Genomic DNA, 26,186 nt, shown 5'->3' with positions numbered 1-26,186 from the left:
CGACTGAATTACGTATTCAATGAGTTATCCAGAGACTGAATATGCTGCAATATTGATTATTTGACAAATGAATTATTTGAACTTTGTCTAACGAATCTTTTAGAATCTTGTTTTGCAATATTTCAGAAAATATTGCAAAAGAAGATATTTAGAAAAAACAGAGCCCCAATCAATCAGATTTTAAGTTTTCATTAGAGACAATTTGATTATATTGTTGAAATTTTCAAAGAAGCAAATTTTCGACCCTTACATTTGTTAGAAATTGGAAACAAATTTCAAAACAGTATATCAGCAGTTAGATTGAATTGGGTTCATTTAATTTGCATGCTGATTCGAATTTATTTTACATGTTTATCTGTATCCGAATTTTTCAATTGTTTATCGAATATAAATTACTCAGAGCAAACGTTATTCTATTACACCCAGAAGTACCCCCTCTTGTTTTTATCAAATTTAAACATAAAATTAAGTTTCTAAACGTAATTTCAAAAAAATTTACGTAATAAAAACTACTACCACTACAAAAATTTTAAATGAATTAATAAAAAAAACTCACACAATTTCATTTTCGAATTTACACATAAACCATTAAATATCGAAAAATTACGACAAAACCTGTAAAAAATCGGAAAAATTTACGTATTTTTAAATATTAATAAAACAAATGAAAATAAATTACAAAATGTTGATGACAAACCAATTAAAGTCATTAATTGTTATTTAATTAAGACATTCATGCCTCACACCATTGAACGTGCGTTAATAAGTAAATATTTGATGTCAGCCGAAATAACAAAGAGAATAAATACGCGTATAATAAAATGCGTATATGTATAATGTTCGTACTTTTTTTTTGTTTTAACTACAAATACCAAGCGTGATTCTTCGGCGGTTTGATCAAAGAAAAAGGCCGTAGAAACATTGAGCACCATCTATTTATAAATATCTACAGAGCACTTCACATAAAGCATTACTAATTTTTATCAGAAAAACTTACACGTTGAAAAAATCAATTTAAAAAATGGATAATTCCGAGTATCAGCTCATCATGACTGTAATGAAACCGTACTTAAATACGGAATCCTTTCATTGCAGCTTCACTATATCTTCTCAAAATCATGTAAATTTTTCGGATAAATATTTGAAACACTTTACGTTACAGACTCAGTATAAAAAATGTGTTGGAAAGTTTGAAATATATAGAGAATGTTAAAAATTATAAAAAATGAAGAGGCCATGCGTGACTCCGACCAGATGCGATGGTGTCACATTTAATAATTAAGTTCACATTACGAATTTTTTTAAATTTTTTTTTTTTTTTTGGGTGTGTATATATATAGAGAGAAAAGGTGAGTTGGATCAAAAATTTGTTATAAAAGGTTAAGGCAGAATAGGTTTTTGTTGTTTTAGTTAGTGAGTAGAATTTTTTTTAGTAGTAAAGTAGTTGGGGGGCATAATAAATTTCGTAAGAGATTTGATCTTAAAATTGTGAAACCAAATTTAATACATGCCTTATCCTCCCTGTATCTGATAGACGGTATTTAATTCAAATAGATTTAAATCACTAAACCGCTGTTCTTATATGTAACTTCTCATGAACGATAAATGAAATTGATCCCGAATTTTGAATATTTTTCAATGATAACGCCTGTCATCTAACTTTAAGTCGTTTTTTACAAAATAGAGAAGGTAAAAGATATAAATTAAATTTGGTATACAAATTTTTTTAACATCAAATATTCTCACGTGATTACCATTAATATGACCCCCGACTACATAAAAAGGTGGTAAAATTGTGGTATATATAATATTTTTTAATAAATGATGAATCCAAGGAAACAAGCAGCTGTCTACGGCATATATAAACTACTTTATTCGAAACGGCTCCACACTACAGTGCATCCCTTCTATAACTACACACAAAAATACATACAAGTTCTACATACTTCTAAAATTCTAGTAATGAGTAGAATTAAACATAATAATTAAACATAACTCTATTAATTAATTAATACAATCATTAATAATACTTAAAACAGAGTGTGTTGAGTTTTTTCATTATTATTATTTTTTTATGGTTTTTTTTTTTCAATTATTATTTTTTTTTTTAAATTTAAGTACCTTCTACGAGCGATAGAGACCATCACAATTAAAATCACATACATTTTTATTTATTTAATATTTTAACGTTTGCGTATTTTTATGGTTAGTAACACGGTATGTGACACAAAACGCTTAAAAAATTTGTTTTGAAAATTTACAAGTAGCAGCGAGGTCACTCATGATATTTGATTTTGTGAAAACAAACATACGCCTTTTGTTTTTTAATGTTTCTCAATTGATTCCATCCATTCATTCAAATCACATGTAGTATTTGCGCATGCGTGTATACCATCCTCATGCACAAGTTAAATGGTTTTTTTTTGAATGCTTATTAGTGTTGAAATTATTTAACTTTGTTCATTAATTACAGAATGGACAATAAATTAAGTACTTAGCAAATTGGAAATAAAATATACTTGTACTTAAACAGCTGTTCGGTATTTACGAAGATAATTGATCTTCGAATGTTTCTAGATTTTCTCAATAAGTAACCATAGTGCTGTTGATTAGATTCAAATCACGTTTGATTAGTTAGTTCAATTATAAAAAAAGATTCTCAACTGTGAATATTTCTTTTTAAATTGATTTTATTTCACTAATTTAGAAAAATAATTTAAAGAGCATGCAAGGGCAATGGAAACGAATTATACAGTGCTATAACACTAAAATGACAAATGGTTTTTGCCCGTTATTTGATAAATTTTGCGTTATCCGTGAACGATTTTAGTATGAGTTGAATAAGTTTCCTTTCAGTTTGTAGTTCGTACCCGCTATAATTCGAGGTTGGTATTCAAATATTCGTTGTAAAAATGACGTTTAATCGTGGTCATTTCGTTAAGTACACATTTTTCAAACCTACATAATAAAAATTCCGACTTTAACAAAAAAAATCATAATGAACAAAGCAATACTCTAAATATACAAATAAAATTACGTATTCACGCATGCGCATTAAATAATATTATGTATTAATTATTATTATTATATATAAAACTAGAATATTGTATTATAATTATGTAAATATATATAGTAAATTTTTTAAAGAGGAATAAGAACATAATATTCACACAATCACATTCACACGATAACAAATGGAAGCGACAATATTGAGGCAGCACACGGACCACAATTATCCTTATTCATGATAGTCCTGTGTGTGTTTTTATATATAAATATGTGAACAATTATACAGAAGAATTATCATTTCCAAAAATAGTTCAATTATTTTAGATTTTGATTTTGAAAACTTTTATGTAAAAAATTTCTTTAAGTAACTTTTACTTTAACGCCTCAAAACTCCTTACCGCCTTAAAAACAATAAAGCATTCAGGGTGAAGTTTAAAAAAAGGGTTTTTTTTCGATTTCCTTATGAGTGAGGCAATTGGTTCTTTATGAGCTCAGCTGCCTGACTGTGTCACATATCTTGAATTATTAATTATAATATTGGAGTTTATAACTTTGCATTAGAGAGGAAAGTCCTGCTTTTGTAAATTTCGTCCTTTCTGCGTGTCTAACGAAGTATTTTTATTTGACATAACGATTCGCCAGAAACAATGCTGCACATTTTGCTTTTAAATTATTTGTCTGTTCCTTTCCATTGTAAAAAAAGTTAGTTGTAGCCGGGTCGGATAGATTAGTATATTAAAGAACGTTCGTCGCATATAAAAGACGCATAGAATTTTGTGCTAGATACACCTACGGTCTATAATTTCCATCGCTATCTTTCATTGTTTCCGCAAAGGGGCTTTTAAGGAGTTAATAGGTTCCGATATAAAACTTTAACAAAAATCTTATATATAAGGGTTTCCAAAACTGTTATCGTCTAAAATAATTGTACTAAAACACAAAACAAAATTTTTTTTTTCGAAATACGAAAACTAAAAAGAAAAATTTTAAATTCCCTTATACAAAAATAGGTTCCATACTTTTTTCAACTCGCCACTTATTCTTATGTTTTTTTTTTGTTATTGCTGTCAATAGAATAATAATCTAAAATCTACTTTTTTTTTACTATTTTTAAATATTTTCTTATAATTTACTTCTTATTATTTAATAAAGTATTGTCGGCGCTTGGCAGGGGGTGTTTTTAACGGTTCAGAATTTGAGCGACATTCATCAATCGATCGATTTCGAATCGAAATCGATCGTTTGATGACATAGTCGCATTTTATTGACACATGCTATTTTATTAGTAAAAAATATATTACACATGTAAAAAAATATCTATGGAAATTTATGCAATTACGAAAAAATAGAAGCTAGAAAAGTAATTTTTATATAAATAGCAACAACAGTCATTTATTATTGCTAACGAAGCCACTGCATTTAATATATTAATGAATAGTGCTGCGGTAATTAAATAAACAAAACATAAATATTTTAAAGTGACAAATTAAAATTTTTTCTTACCTCCAAAAAAAAGAAAGAAAAACAAAAAATTGACACTACTTTAAAAAGTTATATTACAAAAATAAATGTTAATTTATTTGGAAAATACATTATGAATCAAAAAAGTCGATTTATGCCGAGTGTTTCCGAACACAAACGACACTTAACTTTAGCTGCCTAAGAAATTCGTTATTTATACGATTGTTTTAATTCGCAAAAATTACAGCTCTAATCGATAGGATGAGTTAAAAAAGCATTTCTTGACTTTTACAATTATCACTATCGTGAACAGCCTAAAATTTCAAAGATGACCATTTTGCTTGCAAGTGTAGATTTATGCAACCTTTTATATTATTATAAATTGTCGAATTATTCCGAATCATGTCGACTAGTATCGATTGAAAAGCTGCCTCAGTAACGCTAGAATTTATTTGTTAACGGATTTGATTCATAATGCATTTATAAAAAAAGGTAAAGAATTCTTTAAAAAAACATAAAAATATATTCTAAAAAGCAATCAAAAACATCCAAAAAACCTATAAAATAATATGGAATCCGTTTACCACCCACAATATTGTCAAAAGAATGAAATTTTTTAATGGAAAAACAAATAATTGTGGCTAAAGTAAAAATAAATTTAGTACATATTCTACGATATTGTTTAAAAAACTACCATAACATCCCCCTTGCCGCGCTACAGTAACTAATAATAAATATTCCTACAATTTAAAATGGTGAAAAAACGCTACATGGAAAACAGGCGGGCGCGCAAGCAAGACGCGATTATAAACGCAACACATCATAATTATTTATTTGATCATGCGCGTTACAATATATTGAAATGTGTTTTGTGTGTGTTAATAAAATTGTGTTTTCATTATGTGTGGCCCTCCATATTACGTAATACTTTTTTATGTACAAACAGGAGAGAGAGAGGCACTTATGTACAAATAAATGCAAGCAAGTAATTTATATATATATATATAAAACAACAAGATGGTGGACCTACTAAGATGGTAGCAAATTGGTTGTTTTTTGAAAGATGTGTGTGCTGGATTAAATCGCGTCGAACTAGCGAGTCTGTCGTCTTTAGCCACTCAACAGATTATTCATCAGATGTGTGATTGGTCCGCGACACTTGCTAAATTATTTTTTTTAATGAGTGGTAACATTTTAAAAAAATTAGTGAATGTCATTTTTTTACCTTTTCGTTTTGTTGGTTATGTGTCAAAATCAGATCAATTTTTTAAATATCATTTCTACCTTTTTGTTTTAAAAATTAATTACTAAATTTTTAGTCTACGTGTGATGAGTAATAACAATTAATATTTTTTTTATTATAAATAATTGAGTATTTCTCGTATGTTGAGAGAGAGGGTACAATACGATTATTACAGTCAGTTATTTTTCAGTTCAATTGTTTTTTTAAATAGTATTTTAGCGGGATTTTCAAAAATAATACTATAGAGAAGACGCATTTTATCTTGACTTGAAGTTAAATTGTTGCCGAATTCATAATTTTAAATTAACCGAAAAGCAGAATTATAACTTAGCTAAAAAGATACCTTTTCACGTCATATTTGACCATCAAATAATGTAAAACTTAAGCAATAATTGTATATTGGTTTTTTATTTTCAGCGCCAATCTTAATAAAGTGAGGCTACATCCTCTCTTTCCATAGTCGCATTTAATTCACGATTGAATTGTCAAATAAAAAGGCATCTTTAATCTTACACTGAAATTAGGTCTTATTCTTTAAAAGGAACCGATCGAAAAAGATAAATTACACTAAATTTTTATCGAAATACATTTGATCTCTCTTAATCGTAAACTAAATTTCCTTTTTCGAAATAGATTTTTTCTTAAAAATGATAGCATGCTTTTTGAAAATATGTCTTCTATTGTAGTATCGGAGCACTTATGCGCGAATAATCTTTATATTTGGATTCATCCTGACAAGCCTAATATTTCAGTATAACCAACTTGCGTCACAATAACGATGCATAACGAATGCGCCTTCTCTATTCGTCGAGTGGTTTTGTTTACAATCTGTCTTCTGTCGAAATCATCAGTCTTCAGTCAAAATGTCAATATTAGGTTAGGTTTAAAAATAATGGCAATTCTAGTAAAAAATCCGTTCACGACTAGAAACAAAAAAAAAATTAGAAACGCTCTGTTGATGTGTTTGGCAAGAGTTAGTAAGTTTTTTTTAGTTAAAAGGCCCTGGTTAGACCACATGAGATCAAGTGTGACGCTGCTCAAGGTCGCAATTTTCGAACGAACACACATTCTTGAATCGCAACGTCATTTTTTTTTTCATTATTATTACATTAAATAACTTTTGTGACAAGGGGAAAAAAATGTCTCGTCACACTAAAAAAAAAAAAAAATTATATAAATATTTAACAATAATGACAAAAATTATTATTAGGTTTTTCTTTCTGGAATTATCTGTTGATCCAGAAAAAAAACGTTATGTTTTTTGTCAATGCTGATGAGCCCTACATTCTATAATAATACTGCTTATTGCGAGATATTATTGCTTAATACTAATAAATTAATGTGAAGCAGTCCTGACCGACGACGAGGCACTGTGTTTTGTATAATATTTCACACTTTTTTTCAGGCAAGCACGTAGCCGGAGTGGGAAGCTTCTATCTAACTCTTCCCGAAATACTGTGTTAATTTACAATTCGATACGATTGAGTTATTAATATTTATACAAGGAAACTATTCTTATCTTTTAGAAATGATTGATGTCATTAAAATAAGCAAGTCGTAAAATTAACACGTTTTCAGATATAATTAATCGAGAATATTTATAAAGCGTTTTATCTCGATATTGAATTTCCCCGATTTATCAATTCTAAAAGTTAAGAATAATTATTTCTAAGATTTGGTCTCAGAACCTATTTTTAAAATTCATCACATTTAGCGGAAATAAATAGAAAATTCTCAGAAACCCTTACGTAATAATAAATATTTCTGACTACGAGCTTGCAATTTTTTTGTTTATCTTTTTTTTTTTTATAATACAAGTTTGAGTGCTGGATATTCGGATACAAAACTGCTTCAAACATACATGCCCATGCCATACATGGAGCTCCAATCCACACCCTGGAAACTAGACATGTCTACATTTGTTAAACTATATCCTTGATAAGGGTTTGCTGTTGCAGCGCCTAATGGTGGTGCAGCGGCTAATGCCGTCGCGGGTGCTTGGGGTGCTTGCCCAGCCGCTGTTGGTACAGCCCCGGCCGGAGCACCCACCGTTGGTATTGGATATGGTGAATAACGATAACTCGCTAATGGTGGATATGCACCAAATATTTTACCATAGCCAGCGACTGCCGCTGCATTTTGTGCTTGAGCCGCAGCTGCGGCAGCGGCTGCCGCTTGAACATGTACCTGTGCTTGTGCCACAGCTAATTGATTGGCTGCGGCCGCGGCCATTGGTCCAGCTGTGTTTGGAGCAGCCATGCGCATACCCAAACCAGTAATCATAATACGTTTGCCTAATAATTGTGCAGCACCAGGTTGCACAGCTTCCTTTGGTTGTGCTTTCTTACATTCAACTTTTTTATTTTTGATTGTATGAAAATGTATTTCACATACACGATCCACAACATCCTCGTTTTCGAACGTGACAAATCCAAAACCTCGATGACGTTTTGTCTGTTGATCCATTAACATAACGGTCTCCTCAACTTTACCAAATTGATTAAAATACGCTTTAACTTCGTCAGAGCTTGTATCTTGACTAACACCACCAACAAATATTTTTTTTGTTTTATTTGGCTGTTTTGGTCGATTTTTAGGTGTTGCATGTTTTGGATCAATTTTCTTACCATCTAATGTATGGATAGGCACTTTAAGTACATTATCAACACTACTTGGTTCAGCGAATGTTATAAATCCAAAACCACGACTTCTCTGTAAATATAATTAAACAATTCAAATTACAATTTAATTATTTTAATCAATTTTAAACACTAGTACTAACAGATAAATAATTTAATGAAGAAGCCATATTTTATTATTTTACGGAAACCAAAATTTTTTTTTATATAAAAATGAAAGATTTATAAAGCACAAAATACCCACACTAACTAATCATCTACCTACATACGATACATACATAGATACATACAATATGTACAATTCGATTCGATAAAATATGAACCAATTCGAAATACATTAAAATTTAAAAGGCCTGATTTTTTTCATATTATGTGTACTAAATTACTGAAAATATATATATTTAGATAATAATGAGATGAAAATCTCATATATTTTCGTTTGATTTAGTACAATCTTGGATATTTACGAACTAAGATCTGAAAACGTTTGGAAGAAAGGGAAAGTTTGGAAGAATTGTATATAATCTCCATCAACTTCTTGATGACTAAAACTATCAAATATTAGTTTGACACTCGTAAATAACAGAAAAACTGATTCAGAAAAACTTGGTAAAAACTCTACAAGAAATTAATTAAAGAGGTAACTTCCCTGAGCGAAATAAGAAATTCAATCAAGCCACAGATTGTGAAAAACCATTCGTTGCGGGGGCGAAATTTGGACAACTCAGTCTAAGTTTTGGAAATAATCCCTATGATAAGAAAAATCTCATGATATTTAAATTTTATCATCTCAGTCCCATAACCTCTTATCTATTCGCGAAGTTGTCAGTAGATTTAATTGTTATCAGCTTGGTGCCTATTTTACACACAAAATAGTTAAAATAGGGCATAAGGTGATATTTTGTTCTTCGAGTTACCTGTAGCACTAGAAAATAATTGAAGTTATTAGCTAGTGACTCTAGGCTCGATTATAATATAAAGATGTCATTACATTTTTTAGTATTATACCTCTCATTTATTTTTTAAAATATTATCCAGAATTTTCTCTCCATCATTTGGAGGTTTACCCTGATGACTTGAAAATCTCAAAAAACATTATTTCTAATTACTTGTATTTCCATGGTTTTTTATAGCATTATGACGATTATTGAATGTTTGAATTCATTCCGAATACATTGAGTATTAAAAAAATATCAATATTATCAAAAAATCACGATCAGGAGAAAAAGAAATATTAAGAAATAAGAATAATTTTTCAAGATTTAACTTTTCAATTCGAAGAGTTTGGGTTATTGTTTTTTGCTGATATATTTAAACTCATTTCTCTGTGCCATGAGGTTTCCTGCCCGATTATTTAAATAAATAAATGACTTCAAAAGTAGGCATATTTAACATTGGTTTTATAGGAAAACGGTAGATGATATGTTTTCATAGATTTCTCCAAAACAAGTTGGTGGAAATTAAAAAAATTATTTAAATTTAAGTTAACACCTTAAAAAATTATTGAAAACAAAAAAAAACCCGTTGTGTCCGACTAATTAAGGATGTATGAGTAGTGGGGACAAAAATTTAAAATAATATATATTTTCAATTGTGCTGGTGAATTATGTAAACTTGACAATATAAGTAAGAATACAATTTTTCGATATCTGGAGTAATTTTCAAAATATCGAAAATTGAAAATTTTGTTTAATTATTTAGCTTTCAATATTTCGAAAACCAAGGCAGATATCGAAAAATTTTAGTCATATTTTTTGTCTACATTCATGAAGTTATAAAATAATTCATCGCAAAAGTTGAAAATAAGGTACAAATAATTTCAACTATAAGTCTAAACTTGCCATGACGCTTGTACTACTTTAAATTTGTATAAATTATAAAAATTAATTTTCATTTAAAATTTAAGAATGTTTACCCTAAAATAAATCAGGCGCTTTATTTAATGAAAGTGTATTCAATTTGATTGAATGAAGCTGTACATATTATACCTCGTATCACATATCTACCCTTAAAATATTCAAAGCCGGGAATGAACACAAACAGAGTATGCGCAAAACTATTATAATAAAACAAGAGAGTATCGGTGAATGAATCGTGAATGAACCCGATCACCGATCGAAACCGATGACTATGTATGTGTGTGCTTGATACACAAATAATAAGGATAACACACCGATGTGGCGCGACAAGGACACTCTCTAATATACTATGGGACGCGCGTCGACGCAGCACCGGGGGTTTTTCTGTGTGTTACACAACCAACTCACCTGCGTCACAGGATCTTTCATGATTAGAACGTCTGTTACTGTTCCGAACATTCCAAAATATTCGCGTAGCTTTTCACTGGACGTCTGCCAACTAAGTCCACCAACAAATAATTTACCCGGCGCTGGATCACAACCATTTTGTGGGGTTGATCGGCCAGATGATCCAGAATGACTTCCACCATTATTCATTGGTTGTAACGTTGTATGTAATTCATGTTCAATTAATCCATTGTTTCTGTCAATCGTTGAGCTGCATTAGTGTTGATCCAAACGCCGAAAAAGAGAAACAGAAAAAAAAACATTCGATCAAAAAATTTGTTTGGGGTAAGTTTTTTCAAAATTTATCAAAATTTTTGTTGTTGTAATTTTTGACGGGTTCAACAAATTGAACGGGGGTATTATTATTTTTTTAAATTCAGTATTTATAGTTTTAGAATGTAAATTTGTAAATAGAAAATTTGTTGATTATTTATTAAGGATAATTGTTGATATAGGGTGCGGCCCAAACAAGGTGGTTTTTTTTAACTTGGAAGGTGGTTTGTTGTGTGGGTTTTGTTTGTATGAGATCAATAACCTGGTATGTGTATCTTGTTGGTGGTGCGCGCACAAGTGAAAAAAAAGGATCGCGTGCGCTTTAGATATATACAACATATAGTGGAAACTAGCCAGGCGTCTTTTCAACCCCCCTCAGCATACCGGAAAATTCTATCAACCACTACTATGATAGAAGAAGGCACAGTTCAGTGAGTGACGAACTTGAACGCGGTGTGATGAAGTGTCGCGGGCGGTGATATTGTCCTGTCACAGCAGTACTAATTTTCTAAGTTTACTGCTGTCTCGGGGCATGACCATGGCCCGTGTACAAAATTCTACAAAAGATCCAGAAAACAATTTAATTTTTGTGACTTTTTTGAGAAGGTAAAAAGGATAATTCATCCTTAGAAATTAATGTTTAATTTTAATAAACCAATCTCCTTTTTCCTTTACAAATTCCTTTTTCTCAAGCACAAATTTTCTCACAAGTAGTAAATAAATTTTTGAATTAGTTTACACACAATTTTTAGAGAATTTTGGTTTTTTTTTGGGCACACCTTAGAAAGATGTAGTTTTTCCGGAAAATGGAAAATCATTATTTATTTACCAATTTAATTAGCTCATCTTTTAATTTGAAATAATTCAATGCATAATTTTTTTGTTAAATTATTTTGAATGTTAATTGAATTTTGTAATGTAAATTTTAATTTCTTTGTTGTTGAAAAATAAATGTTTGAAAAAAAAAAATTTATTATTTAATATGTGTCGCCATTTTTTATTTTACCGGTCGATATTTTAGTTATCAAGTTTTCCACTAGAGCTCGTAGTTGTGTAGTCAACTTAGTCCAAGAGGATTCACTAATGCAAAAGTTTTGTACCCTACATTATAAATGAAGGAGCTTGAAATATTTATTCAAACATGTGTACAGCTGCAGCATTTTTCCCTTGTCAAGTTTTTAAATAATTTAGGGGATATTTCTCTCATAATGTACTTTATTATGGGAGATGCTTTTGTATTAAAATCGATTTAGTGAATTTGGTCTGCTTTTTGTTCAAATGGTCGTTAAAAATAATTTAGAAATTTTATTCTTTAAATGTGAAATTGAACGTAAAAATTTAGGGTGGTGTATTTAAGGGATTTTTTTATTATTTAGTTTGCATAAATTGAATCCCTTGTAGTAATTGAATTTTTTTGTTTGAGTACGACATAGTTTTTAGGTTGCTTCGAAATTTTGATAATTCAATACAAAGATGATTTTTGATTTTCTACTCAAGTAAAATTAATAAAAATTTTGATTTTTGTCCCATGGCATAAATTTTATTTAAGCTGCACAGACAATATTTTTTTAAATATCGAAATTGTTCTTGGATATTTTGATCCTTTAAATTTTGGGTTAGTTAGTAAAGAAAATTTTTATTTTGTATGGGATAAATAATATAAGGGTAATATTTCGAAATTTGCATAAAAATTAACCCTCTTCACGCAAGTAAATTTTTCAACTCTGTCTGAGAATAAATTAAAGGTGAACAATTTTTTTAAAATGAACCCCTTTATAGAATGTCAAATTATTCTTGGTTAATTTACGCGTTTTAAATAATATTTTTTGGTTAAATTTCGATTTAAAGCTTCCTTAAATTTTTGACTATTTAATTGAGACAATTTTTATTTGGTTTCGTATAAAATAAAGATGGTATTTCGATATCGTGTCTTTCAAAAAAACAACCCCCTTATCATAAATGAAGTTTTCTTAACTATTTTCCGTCATTATCAGCTGTGATTGTTTTGCATTAAAAGCTTTAAATTTATAATTCTTTAAAACATACATTTTCTTGTTTTGTACGATAATAAATAATCACCCTTATATTACGATATTTTACATTAAAAAATCATCAAAATTGAACATGAATTTTTTTGTGTTGATAATTTACGTCATTCAAATACTTTTTTTTTATCGAATTTGAAGTGCCAATTTTTGGTAATTCAGACATAGTCTATTTGGTAAGGGAAAAATCAAGGGTGCTTTTTCGTTTGAATCAATAAATCTACCGTTATGTCATTTAATTTTCATTTATTTCATACGAATTTTTGGCTCAATTATTATTTTAAAAGCTTCGAATTTTTTTAATTGAATTTTAATATGGACATTTTTCTTACATAGAGTAATGACTCATTGCATATGCCTGTACATAATTAATAAACGTCGGGTTTGGGTATTTATAGCCCTACAATTTATAAGAATAATTATTTGAGAGAAGATTGTAACGAATTCAAATCATAGCTCTTAAGGATAACCTAACAAATTGATTATTCATGTGTAATTTACTTTCCTAATTTGAAATTTTACAGCCTTTAAAATATCCGAGATTATTAAAATGATATCAAGAAGTATTTGTAAAAATTAAACGAACTATATAAGAATTTTTGGACGATTAACTATTTTAAAAATTTTCTATTAATTATATTTTTAATACCTAACTGAAAAATCCAAAATATCAATTTCTTTTTCAAAAGTAATTAATAGCCAAAAATTATTAACATTTAGTTGATTTAACAGTTAATCAAGACAGTTTCTTAAAAATTGCTTGAAATCGGATTTTTTGATTTTGACAAATCCATTTTTAGATTTTGGATGATATCTCAGAAGCTAAGTCATCAATCATAAAATACTTTTTATAGAAATGGGAGATAAATATTTGTCTCAATTTTTTATAATTTTTTTAATATCTCTTTTATGAATTATTTTTTCTGAAATTAGATAATATTTGTTTCATGGGGTAATTTCGATACAAAAAATACAAAAATGGGGACGATTGGTGGAGTATTTTTTATAGTATCGCCCAAAATCCTATACGAAGTACGATATTTGGTAGACTTTTTGGGCGTGACTAGATGGATAAATCAATAATTATCCATCTAGTCACCAAATAAACTATTTTTGAGTTTTTTTGGGTCTTTTTTTTTACCCTATACTAAGTATATAAAATTAGAGACAACAAAAATGTTGAACTTAAAAACTGATCAAATCACAACAAACACCGGTATTGATAAAATTTAAAAAAATGTTTGTCTAAGGTAATTAAAACAAAAGAACAAAAACAAAAAATTTCATTTTATGTATGGATTTACCAAGATTCTTTAAAGCTTCTAATTTTCATTATGATCCCTGGTCATATTCCTTGTACATAAACAATTTTGAATCCCCGAAATGAACTAATCATTTAAACTTTTTTTTCTAAAATTGTACAGTGATCTAATTTAGACAGATAGTTTTAATAATTTTCTACAGAATCCAAAAAATATATAATACATTCAGTACTTATAGCCTTTGGACTCGCGTCTAACAAACTTTGTGATTACCAACCAAACCGTCCAAACTTTCTGTTTCTTCAAATCCCTCTTGAAAAGTGCTTACATAAGAAAATTCTCGGTAGCGGGGCGTTTACTTTTAAACGTACAAACTTGAAACTGTCCATCCATTTTTTTCGGAATATCCTCGAAAAACAAATATTAAAATTTTTTGTTTGAAAAAAAAGCGATCCAGAAATTTTACATCACGACAAACGAACACATCTACAAATTCTCGTCAAAGAGGTTAAACACAAAGTTCTTTAGGCGTTGGCCCGAAGTCTATTATATATTTTTATTGCTAAAAAAATTAGGTTAAAGTTAAATACTTTTCAAAAAGAAAATTAATGAACTTTTTATCGATATAAATATAAGCCAATTGCCTAGTAATAAATAATTAAATACATTTATAACTAAATTATTACAAAGTATAAAGAAAATAATAATTTATCAAACATTAAAGCATCCATTATTTTAAAATAAAAAATATTGTGAATAATTAATTAATTTTAATATTAATAATGAACAAAAAAAATTACACTTATTTTTAAATATATTTTCATATTTTGTAGTTAAAAAAGTATGGTCGAAAAAATTCGTGCAAATAAATATTTTTTTTAGCCAAATATTATTACTATATAAAATTCCAAAATTAAAATAAAAAATCTATTAAAAACTATGAAATCCCTTTTCTGATTTTTTTTTTGAGACAACACATTTTTTGGTTATTTTTTTTAAACAAAGTTTCTACACCACAATTAATTAAAGGCTTGTTTCGAATAATTAAAAAAATGTTAGAGAGAAATTAATTAACAAAAATATTACCAAAATTCTACTTAAAAACATAAATAAAAAAAAAAAACAAACAAATTAAACCAACTGATATATATTTTAATATTAGTTTCAGGGCAATTATTATTAATTTAGAGATAATGTAGGGCACATGCGTATAAGTTTTGGAAAATTATTTGAATGAAAATTTTTTTTGATTATGATGGTGCTGATATAAAAATTCGAAGATGCCAGATTGGAATTGGTATAAGTCGTATGGTAGCGACAGTTTCTATTGGCCAAGGCGTTTTAATGTTCATTTGAAAAATAAAAATGCCAATCCGAAAATTTTTGATTTTTTGAATCTTTTAAAAACAAGATTAAACTTATCCCACAGATAGTGTTTCCGAATGAAATACTTTGCATGCATTAATTGAAATTCTAGCAGTGTTTTTGACTTAAACTGTAAGCTTTGGGCTTTTATATGAGTGTGTAGCAATGCAACCCTTTAAAAGAACTTTAAAACGGTTATTCCAGTTTTAGAAAATTTAAAAAAAGTGTAAATTTATTTTAAATTAAATTTTCAAAATTAGTTTTGAAATTCTTCGTTAAATGATATTTATCGAGAGAACAGGTTTTTTTTCCTCTTTAAAGGGCTTTAGCGCGTCTTGGCCGAAGGCTCTTAAATAATTTACTTTTATATAGGAGCCCCAAAATTTACAACAAAATAGGTTGTAAATCATTTTGACCGAAATTTGATTGTAAAATATTAGGAGAAATAACAGTTTCTCCAGTGGCGGATTGAAGAAAAAGGACCCAGTGGGCAAAATCTATAAATAGAACTTTTTTTTGTCTACGTTATTGACCTTGGTGCCCATTCAGACAAATTTGTCTTTTCCCCCATTTTTTGAGTCTTCGTCAATGAACTTGGTGCCCTTTCCTACAAATTTGTCTTTTATCCCTTTTTTGTAGTCGTAAATGCATTTCGAGCCTCCTTGTGGTGTCGTACTTCGAGGGCCCAATGGGAAACTACTCCTTTGCCACCCCTTAAATCCGCCACTGAGTGTTTCAAAAATTTTGAAAAATAAAATTATCTTGAAATATGATAATTTTGATCTAATTTATATTAGATACATACAAATTGTATTTACTTCCCCTCTCCCCTTTTGAGATGAAAAATACAAGGGCTTCTTTGAACCTAGTTAAAGTAATTAAAATGGCGGAAGGTTGTCGATTCCCTAAATAAATAATTTTCCCAATTTCTACGTGGTTCAATTTAAAAAAAAAAAGAGAAACCAATTGGCATCGTACGTTTTTCTATAATCAGCACACAAATCATAATAAGAAAAAAACAAATTCAATCAGAATAATATTTCCAACAACTACGCGCCAGTATCCTACATTACAGAGAGAACGTTTTGACTGCTAAAAAAACTACAGGCTGTGTGAGAAACAACAATGCTACGGTCTGCAGTTTATTCATCATCAGTAGTGTTACCTGTAACCTAGACGCCTTCGTCATGGCCAGGAGGGGGCACGATATACCAGTAATTGTAGTACCAACAACATATTCTCCAGAATCTCCAGATCTTCGCGACATGATCATCACTTGAATGAGAATAATATTTTTGATTAATACAAAAACTAAATAATAAAATAACAAAAAAGGTTAAAGTTTTTTTTTTTTCAAACAGGACGGGGTGGTATAAAATAAGTTAGGGGCGAATATATAATATATAAAAAAAAATCACCCCTTATAAAATTGTGTATTGTTAAGTGCCATCTGCGCTATCGAAAAAAGGAGTTCATATAGTAGTAGTATTGCACACGGGAACGGATAACAATTATTTGCACCCTACTTTATCGACCATGTCTGTGTTACTATATTCTAACTGTACCGTCGTCTTTCGTTCGGCTATGTTATGTTTGTATATGGACGTGTATAGATGGACTACACTCACAGTTGAAAAATTATATGCAGACAAAACCGGTTATAACGACAACAAATTTAATGACGATTCGGCTATTAAAACGTGTGTAATATCAGATAAAACGAAATATCGGTTATCAAGACCAACCATAATTGAAATTAGTCTTTTATAACGACTAGTTATTAGATCATACTATTTTTAATATTATTAACTCAATTTTAAGCTGAATTCACTTTATTACTCCGAAGACGGCGAGGGATATATGTATAATTTGACAAATGAGGGACCGTTGAAAACGTCTTGATCGTCCACTGATTATAGGCTTAAAAAAATTATATATAATTTACTACGACAGTAAATAAATTAGAAACGAAATACTGTTTAATTTATACGTGTTTTCTACGTGGTACTTTGATTTACATACTATTTGTCTCATACTATTTGTAATTATTCACAATAATGTAAGACTCTATATACATCAAAGTATCCTGTAGAAAACACAAAACAGTCACTAAATTAGCTTCTAACAACATTTTTCTCGGGAATATAATTATTCCAGATAGATAAAATGAACATATCGGTTATTAGGAAAACCACAAGATGTCATCAATCAATATGCATGGTAGATGCATGCCGTTTTTCCAAAATGAAATTATCTGCCCTTTTCATGTTTTCCATATGAATTCAATTCAAAAACTTCCTGGCCAAATTATTAATTATTTTACAAATATCGAACATAGAAAATCTTAATACTAAATGTGACTCAAGATACAACGATCATATAATCCATTTTTTCAATAATTTTAATTGAAAAATATAGTTAAAAAAAATACTTTTAGAAGTTTGAAACGAAAATGATAAAATTCCTTGAATTTTCACTTTTTCACGAAATTTCCAAATTTTTCAGTAAATATAACAATCATAAGAAGGTTTAAATCTTTAAAAAGAAGCTTTACGACAGTTCGCTCATACATTTGAATAGTATTATCGTAAATTGCTATGGTTTTTCAATATAAATCTATTTATTTAACACCTATTACGAGTATATTGAATGATATCTTGAATGTCGTTATAAGCAGTTTTGACTGTACATTGTAAACAGAGAGACGTGCATGAGTCGTATTATAACATCAATATTACCATCTCTCTTATATTTATATGACAGACGAGTTAAACTGCAATGGTACTCCGACTGTGAGTGGTCCATCTGAATTATGTCCATGGTCGAGGATGTATGTTGAATGTTAATTTTACAAAACATAACGAAAAAAATTTTTATTTTATGCATTTCTAAGCATCAAATCACCACACGTCTTTTGCACGGATTTTTTTATATGCACATTTAATTATAATTATATTTTTTTTAAATTTTATAATTAAAAAATATTTTACGAACGAATTAAATTAAGAGACAAAAAAAAATTTGTTTATTAATAAATTTGGGCTGGATTCACACTATCGAAAGATCTTTATTTGTTCTTAAATCGTATTCCCGAAATATTTTAAAAGAATCATGATCAAACTTTATTTTAACCGAGGTCTGTTATTGATTCATCTCATATTTTCAAGAAACTAGTTTAGTTTTCATTATTTTTTAACCCCCGACGCAAAACGGGGGGAATTATAAGCTTGTTCGCTATGTGTCTGTCTGTGGCATCGTAGCTCCTTAACGGATGAACCAATTTTGTTGTGCCCAAACAATCAAGGATGCATAGGCACGGTAGTGGGGACACAAATTTAAAAAATATTTTTTCAATTTTGATGGCGAATTATGTAAATTTGACAATATAAGATGAAAAGTAATAAAATTTTTCGATATCTGGAGTAATTTTCAAAATATCGAAAATTGAAAATTTTGTTTAATTATTTAGCTTTCGATATTTCGAAAACCAAGGCAGATATCGAAAAATTTTATTCTTATTTTTCGTCTACATTCATGAAGTTATAACAAAATTCATCATCAAAATTGAAAATAAGATATAAAATTGCCTTGATTCTCGTAATACCTTAAATAAAACGTTGAATTCTTTGTGCTCACTTGCGGCTTTAAGAATACTTTGTACAAATGATTCACAAGACTTTATTTCAAGGATTTTGGTAATAAACAATAACACGATTGTAATAAATTAGTCAACGAACGTTTAAATATTTTTATTAAAATAACATCCAGTTAAAATGCTCCGATAAATAGTCGGGGTATAATAGGTATAGATTACCAAATTATGATAGACACTAATGTGTGGCGAATTTATTAGAAAACACGAGCATTTCTAGTTTTATACAATAAGGCGAGTGAATAAATCATCTTGCATAATCCTTATAGAGAATCGCTTTCGGTTAATTCTTTTGGCACGTCTTGTAATCCTTGATGAGAAGGTCAAAAGTGTTCATATGGACATACACTCTTTCGGAAGCTTTAATCTGGGTTAATATTCATCTGAGGAGAAAATTCACTGCAAGGCGGATATACAATTTTTAAGACTCTTGAGTTCCCCTTTGCTTGTATGTATTTGTAGCTTTTCTCAGTGGCAGTTTGTTTTGAGTTGTATGACTAATGCATTAAGTCTCTGAACAATAGTAGATAGTTCAGTATACTTTGACAAGCAAGCATACAAGCAAACATATAATTGTATCTTTCTTATCCACATTGCTTTAAGTATATGTACTCTCTCACACTCATTGATCGCTATGTGTGTGTGTCTGTCTGTCTGTGGCATCGTAGCACCTAAACGAATGAACCGATTTTTTTTTGTTTTGTAATACACAATTGTTGTTTCTAGGTGCGCGCGTTAAAGCATGATGTCAAGTAAGGTGGTGTAAGATACATGGAAAGTTGGTGAGATTACTGTACTTTTCAAAATATACTCCTACTAATTCAAAAATATATACCACAGTCGAAGCACTCTCGAAGCTTGATATTTCAATGTCACAACAGGCCTTTATTACAGTTATTTTAATTGTTTATTTACAATAAAGCTTTTTTATTCAATGCAAATAGAGTTTCGACTAACGTGTTTTTTACCAGTTTTAGTACAACGATAAATTTAATTTTTTTTTATTGTTTGGACTGTTTACAAAGGTCATAATTTTCAAGGTGTCCCAATATTGCTTGAACACCCGGTTAAAATAGAACTTATAACAACTTCACTAGACAGTGAGTATATTTAATCGATATTTCATGTTTCTTATAGGACATTCTTTGAAAAAATATTCGGCTATTGAAAAATAATTTACCCTTGATTAACTTTTTCATTTACAAAAAATCGATTATCTTTAAAACAATAAAAAAAATTCTAGACACCGTCACAATATAATTAAAATTGATAAAAACTTGCAATAAACATTTGAATTTTATTATGCAAGTCAATTTGGTGATAAGAAAAAAAATATATTGAATTTTTTAATTTTTCTAAAATATTAATGCTAATCAGTTTTAAATATATTTGTTCGAATTCGAAAAAGATAGATGTTTGGTCAAAAAAATTTACCGGGATTCTAAACGCCATTCAAATCAGTTGTTGGAAGTTCAGAATCCCAATACAATTTTTGGATTAAATACATATTAGAAATTAATTTTAATTATAACATTAAATTAAGACTATGTTAATTAATTGGCGCTAAAGTTTAAATTATTTTATATTTTATAGTCAGTCGTTGTGAAACATCTGTTCTATATTGATTTCCGGTCATATGGGATAACTGAACCCTTATAAAAAAGTAGTGGCCCTTGAAATCACATTACGCAGGTAAACGTTCTTTTACGTTTTACATAGTGAAGTAAATTTTTAACGTTAGCCGTACGTGTTTGGAGGCTACAATTGAAGGTTTACACTACAGGGGTACAAAAAAGATCAAAGGCTTTTTGTTGAGTCAGTGTTTTTTTTTTTTCTTCATGAAAAAATCAATAAAGGTATTACAAATTTCTCCGAAAAGAAACTTGATTTTATTCTTCAAATATACGAATACATATTTTTGCAAACAGTTTTGAATTGCAATTTAGTGAAATATGTTAATTCTAAAACAGATACGTGCCATTTTCTTTGAAACAGTAACCACGTTAAGTAAATAAGTATCAACGGAAAAATAAACCAGTCGTGGAGGATGTGGCCCATAAAGATCACATCGTTAATTACCTGATTAAATATTACTAGTTTTATGGAGTCAATCCAAAATTTATTTTTCTACAACTTTATTATAAATATTTCCATTTTACTTTTAAAACCAACCAAAAAAATTCAATTTTATTTTTTAGAACATTAAAATCGTTTTTTTTTTTATACAAATATTAGAATACATGATAAATTGAAGTAATATAAAATTTTTTATTTCAATCGTCCTGGTAAAATAATATAATTTCCTATTAGAAAATATGAAAGTCTAATTTTCGTACTAAAATTAAAGCTCTTTAAAAATTTGTTTCAAATTTGATGCGAAAAAAACCATGCGCGTTATTTTGAAGAGCAATGTTACCTAGGTCAACTTCCGGTGAGATGATAGACAAGAATTTTAAAAAACCATTTTAAAAAAACCGTTAAAATCTGCGATAGAAATTATTGGCCATTTTTTCATAAAACACGTACATTATCTAAATTATTCATTTCTTGGAGATAGTTAAAATAAGAAAAATTGTTTAAAAAATAAGTAGTTCCCTATAAAACGTTTACGAGCTTCTCAAAACTAATTTCTCAAAACTAATTTATTTCTATTCGAAAACTTTTGTTTATAATCCACATTTAAAATTAGATTTGAAAAATTTGAATTTATATTACAATTTTTTTAAATGTATTCAAAACAAGAAAATAGTTCAAATAATTCTATCAATAATTAAAACATCAATTTTTCATTTAAATCAAAACAATAAATAATTCAAATACTAATAAAACAATTTTGAAGGTAAAATAAACGATAAAAATTCAAAAAATTGCATACAATAAAAATATACACAAAATCCAAAATGCCTTCGTTTTATGAGTATTTTTTGAAAAAGAAATAAAAATATACAATATAAACCAGACAGATGTTTTTTTCTTTTAGCTTAGAGGTAAGTTTTTGAGATTATTATTATTTTTTTCAAAAGGTTGTTGGGTATATGGATGGTTGATTGGTCGTGAAACAGACCCCAGCCACCATTCCTCCACAAGTTAAAGTAACAAGGTACAGTTCAATACAAAAGTTTAACAAAAAAGTTTCGTTTTATTGAAATTTAAATAAAGTATTTTCGTTTGTTGCAATTAATAATCGTCTCAAAACAATTTCTGCATCAAAACAAAGAAGTTTTTTTTGTTTTTGAATGAAGAAAACACATGGCACGCTCACAATAAACATACACAGCCGGCTCTCGGCTAGCCAGCTGTCGTTTACCAAAACACACATGCTTGTATGAAGAACGCACGTTAATAAAAACACACAAAAAAAACGAATTTTTATTTTTGTTTTAAAACTTACCCAACATTTGGAGGAATTGGTAAAGGCAATTGTGGTGGCGGTGGTAATGTGTATGGGAAAATCTTTTTCCCTGTAGGAGTTTCAAACAACATTATATTATATATATTTTCACAGTTTTTTTTCTTCAAAACATAAATAAATAAACACTCTCAAAAATTTTTTTTAACTTTAAGTACACTGAACGCACTGAGAATTAAAATGACAAAGTTGTGTAGTATGTGGTTGAAGAAAGAATCAAACATGAGTGCGAACAAGGGGGATGATTTGTTTAGACTGACGGTGTTCTCTGACGACGTCGAGTAAGAGAGGACATACTCTTCTGTATGTATATAGAATATAGTAGTGAGGCAGACGGACGCGACTAACACGAGTGCAATGTGTTCACTCCACTGTGTGTATTGAAATTATACCGTGATATTTAGTATACGATAGAACTATGCCTCCACTTTTATTCATAATATTGTATATACACTGCGTTCCAAAAACTCTGGAACCAAGGTATTTTGTTCTTCAAAACAACCTAACATTTCTTTCATCTCTATGTAGGTTTGTATGTTTAAGATTTTTTCAAAAACTACAAGACTGATTTTGATATATTAGTTATTCCTTTTGAGAAAATCGCTAATACAGCCAAGCAGTATATGGCAATCAAACGTAAGCTTAAATTAAAAAATAGTAGTGGTCTTTGGAATGACTAGACCACTAATAGAGTGGGCTATTTTTTTTATTACATAGTTATTTCATACATTTGAACAGTATTGCTGTAAGTTACTATGGTTACTTAATATCCATTTATAGACCTCTTCATTTACGAAAATGATTCTTTTTTGTTTCGGACAGATGTCAAAAAACTGTTCAAGAAAAGACATATCATGTATCTTCTATCTTTGTCAAAAGGCGCTGTTTGATAAAGATAAAAGATATTAACTTTCTTCACTTGAATAGTTCAACTGTCTGAAACAATAGCAAATCGATGAAAAAACCCGTTATTCAACGCCTGTTGGGGCTACCGCCTCTCAAGATTTGATCGGAAGACTCCAGGAATCGTGTAAGCATTATTATTCGGTGATACTATTAGATTAATTTCACTATCTCACGATTCCCCGGAACTTTTAGGTGGCAAACCTAGACGCTTGTTAAAACCCAGTTTAACAAAATCTATTTTGATGTGTCTGTCACTGGGTCAATTTCTCTGTGACAAACGGGCGAGTAAATTGGTTTTAAAAAGTTTTGGAAATAAAGCTCCAGCCCCATAAAGGGGAGTAGAAGTGGAAGTTATTAATAGAAGGGGTTTTACTGAACATAAAACTGTTCGAATCAGGCATCAGTCCTAATTTGTTTAGCCCCATTTTATTCGAATAATCACTCTGCTAACGATAGCCACCGAAAAAGGTTAATTTGTGCTAACTGATGTAAGATCAACCCTACCTAGATTGGATTGACAAAGATCACATGGGTATGGGTTGACTTTTATTTGTTAGCTGCAGTTACTTTTTAAAATTTCGATTTTAAAGTCTATCGATTTTGCTATCATGGCAACTTCCACATCATTCCTCACCACTGCCCTTGTCGGAGAAGGCTAAAACTACAATGTTGGGAACAAAGGCACTCATGACTTTTAATGAAGTTTCTCCGAAAATAACTATGTTTTATGTCTACAGTATTTTTAGAGTGATTTTTTTTTTTTTTTTTTGAGTTTAAGTAATTCAGTGGTGAAGATATAGAACATTAATGCACGGCAAGCTTCTTTGTCGTTTTTATTCACGAATAATGGGTAAAAAGTGGTTAACCTACGAATTAACCACCACTTCCAAGCGTAGTCGTAGGATACGACAATAAGAACGGAATCCGAAGTTCGAATTTCAATTCGTGGAATATAAATAACTCATAAACATTATAGTATAAATATTTAATGAAAGCATAACTTTTCGAACACACAGTACATTTTTATACTATGTACGGAAATTATTTATATTTGGTTTGTTTTCCCTTTCTATCTTGTTCCAATCAAATTACCCAATTTACACTACTCTTCCTTTTTTATTTGTAACAAAAATTTTTACGCGCTCTACTAATAAATGAGTTTACGAGAAGAAGAATTATTTACACTCGTTTTTATTATTATTATTTTTTGGTAAATGTCATTTTAATCTTGATTCGACTACTTTTCTTGTTCTTGTTAAATGATTTCTATAAATACTATAAAAGCTATTTGGAGCACCTCTGGCTAATATTCATATTAACAATCAATAAATTATATTAGATGGGAATTAACAATTGATTTTAAAGCCGGTCGCAGACAATAAGAATTTCTTATAAAAAGCATACATTTCATTTGTTAAATCATTTCGCATGCTTCATCTATGAGTATGAGAGAGTACATATACAATAAGCAATGTGTTTAAGAAAGATACTATTGTATGTTTGCATATATAATTACTATTATGTATGTAAAAGCATAGTGAACAACTGTTCAGAGACCATATGCATTTGTCAGTCATACAATTGCCATTGAGCAAAGCTACAAACATATACAGGCAAGCTTACAAACAAACATATAAAAGTATCTTTCTTATACACATTACTTAATGTATATGTAAAAATGTGCTGTATATTTTATATTAGCGCCCGCAATATTTCAATTTTGTTCTTCGGTTTGGATGTCTGTTAAAGTAATTAAGGCCCAAATAATCACGAAAATATAGTTTAAATAGTTCATTTGACCATTAGGCAAATAGTTATTGCCTGAAATTGATTCAAAATATCGACCATGGTATAGCATTTCAGACCCGATTTCAGAAACTACTAAACAAAACGTCAAACGAATCAGATTTTCGGTGAAAATTATTTTTTGTGTCGGGTTTTGCTGAAATCGGAAATTAAAAATCTTTCTCGAATTTCGAGGATTTTCTTAAAGCATCCCTTTGAAATAATCGAAAAAATTACAAACAATTTTTGGTTAGGGAATTTGATAGAATTCCTTACACAGGATACTTTTTTCCTAAAATATACAAAAATTGGGTTCATTGGTCGATGAGACCAGTGGTTTCTGAGATATCGCTTAAAAGTACTGTATGAAGCGCGATATCTCGGAGAGGATGTGTGACCCGAAATATAATTCTATAATAATCGGACAAATATGTAATTACAAAAACAAATATTGCAAATTTTTATAAGAAACATTTTTTCTACTCGGGATATTTCGAAACGAAATTTTTTTCAATCGAGATGTAAATGGAATTTTCATGAAAGATTTCTTCGTAACTGAAAATGATAATTCAGGTACGAGCTTCTAGAACACAGCTGGTTTAAAATAACATTCGAATGAACCAGATATCGAGAATAAAGTTGTAGTTCAATTTATACAATATTATCTTATCGAGATAAATAGAAATATTCCCAGAAAAAATAGATAAGTTCTTAGAAATAGTAATTGATCTTATGATGTCATGTGGGCGTAATTCATTCCTCAAGAGTTTTCTTATAATTATTTAGTATTTTCAGATACAATTTTAAACTATGTAATTCCTTTCAAGATGG

At 29.2% G+C, this 26,186-nt stretch overlaps 1 protein-coding gene and 1 non-coding gene across 4 annotated transcripts in view; both read right to left on the bottom strand.

Annotated features, from left to right (window-relative positions):
• Window positions 1–6,932: 6,932 nt before the first annotated feature.
• LOC123298365 (RNA-binding protein Musashi homolog 2) overlaps window positions 6,933–26,186 on the bottom strand; it is a 325,285-nt gene continuing 306,031 nt past the window's right edge. The window contains exons 1-4 of one of the 3 annotated variants that reach the window (XM_044880350.1): window positions 22,647–22,690; window positions 16,769–16,878; window positions 10,620–10,869; window positions 6,934–8,425 (exon numbers count right to left, since the gene is read on the bottom strand). In XM_044880350.1, coding sequence (XP_044736285.1) covers window positions 7,565–8,425; window positions 10,620–10,808 — 1,050 coding nt within the window. In that variant the 5' untranslated portion in view covers window positions 10,809–10,869; window positions 16,769–16,878; window positions 22,647–22,690 and the 3' untranslated portion in view covers window positions 6,934–7,564. Of the gene's footprint in view, window positions 8,426–10,619; window positions 10,870–16,768; window positions 16,879–22,646; window positions 22,811–26,186 lie in introns of those variants that run through there. The other 2 variants (XM_044880348.1, XM_044880349.1) reach the window with 2 other exon arrangements.
• Window positions 9,188–9,321, bottom strand: LOC123299404. The gene has a single exon (XR_006535338.1). It is a non-coding gene; the product is annotated as a small nucleolar RNA SNORA3/SNORA45 family (small nucleolar RNA).

This window comes from Chrysoperla carnea, chromosome 4, assembly GCF_905475395.1.
Source record: "Chrysoperla carnea chromosome 4, inChrCarn1.1, whole genome shotgun sequence".
Taxonomy (NCBI): domain Eukaryota; kingdom Metazoa; phylum Arthropoda; class Insecta; order Neuroptera; family Chrysopidae; genus Chrysoperla; species Chrysoperla carnea.
Note: the sequence above shows the minus strand (reverse complement) of the source record. Positions and strands in the feature narration are given on the sequence as shown.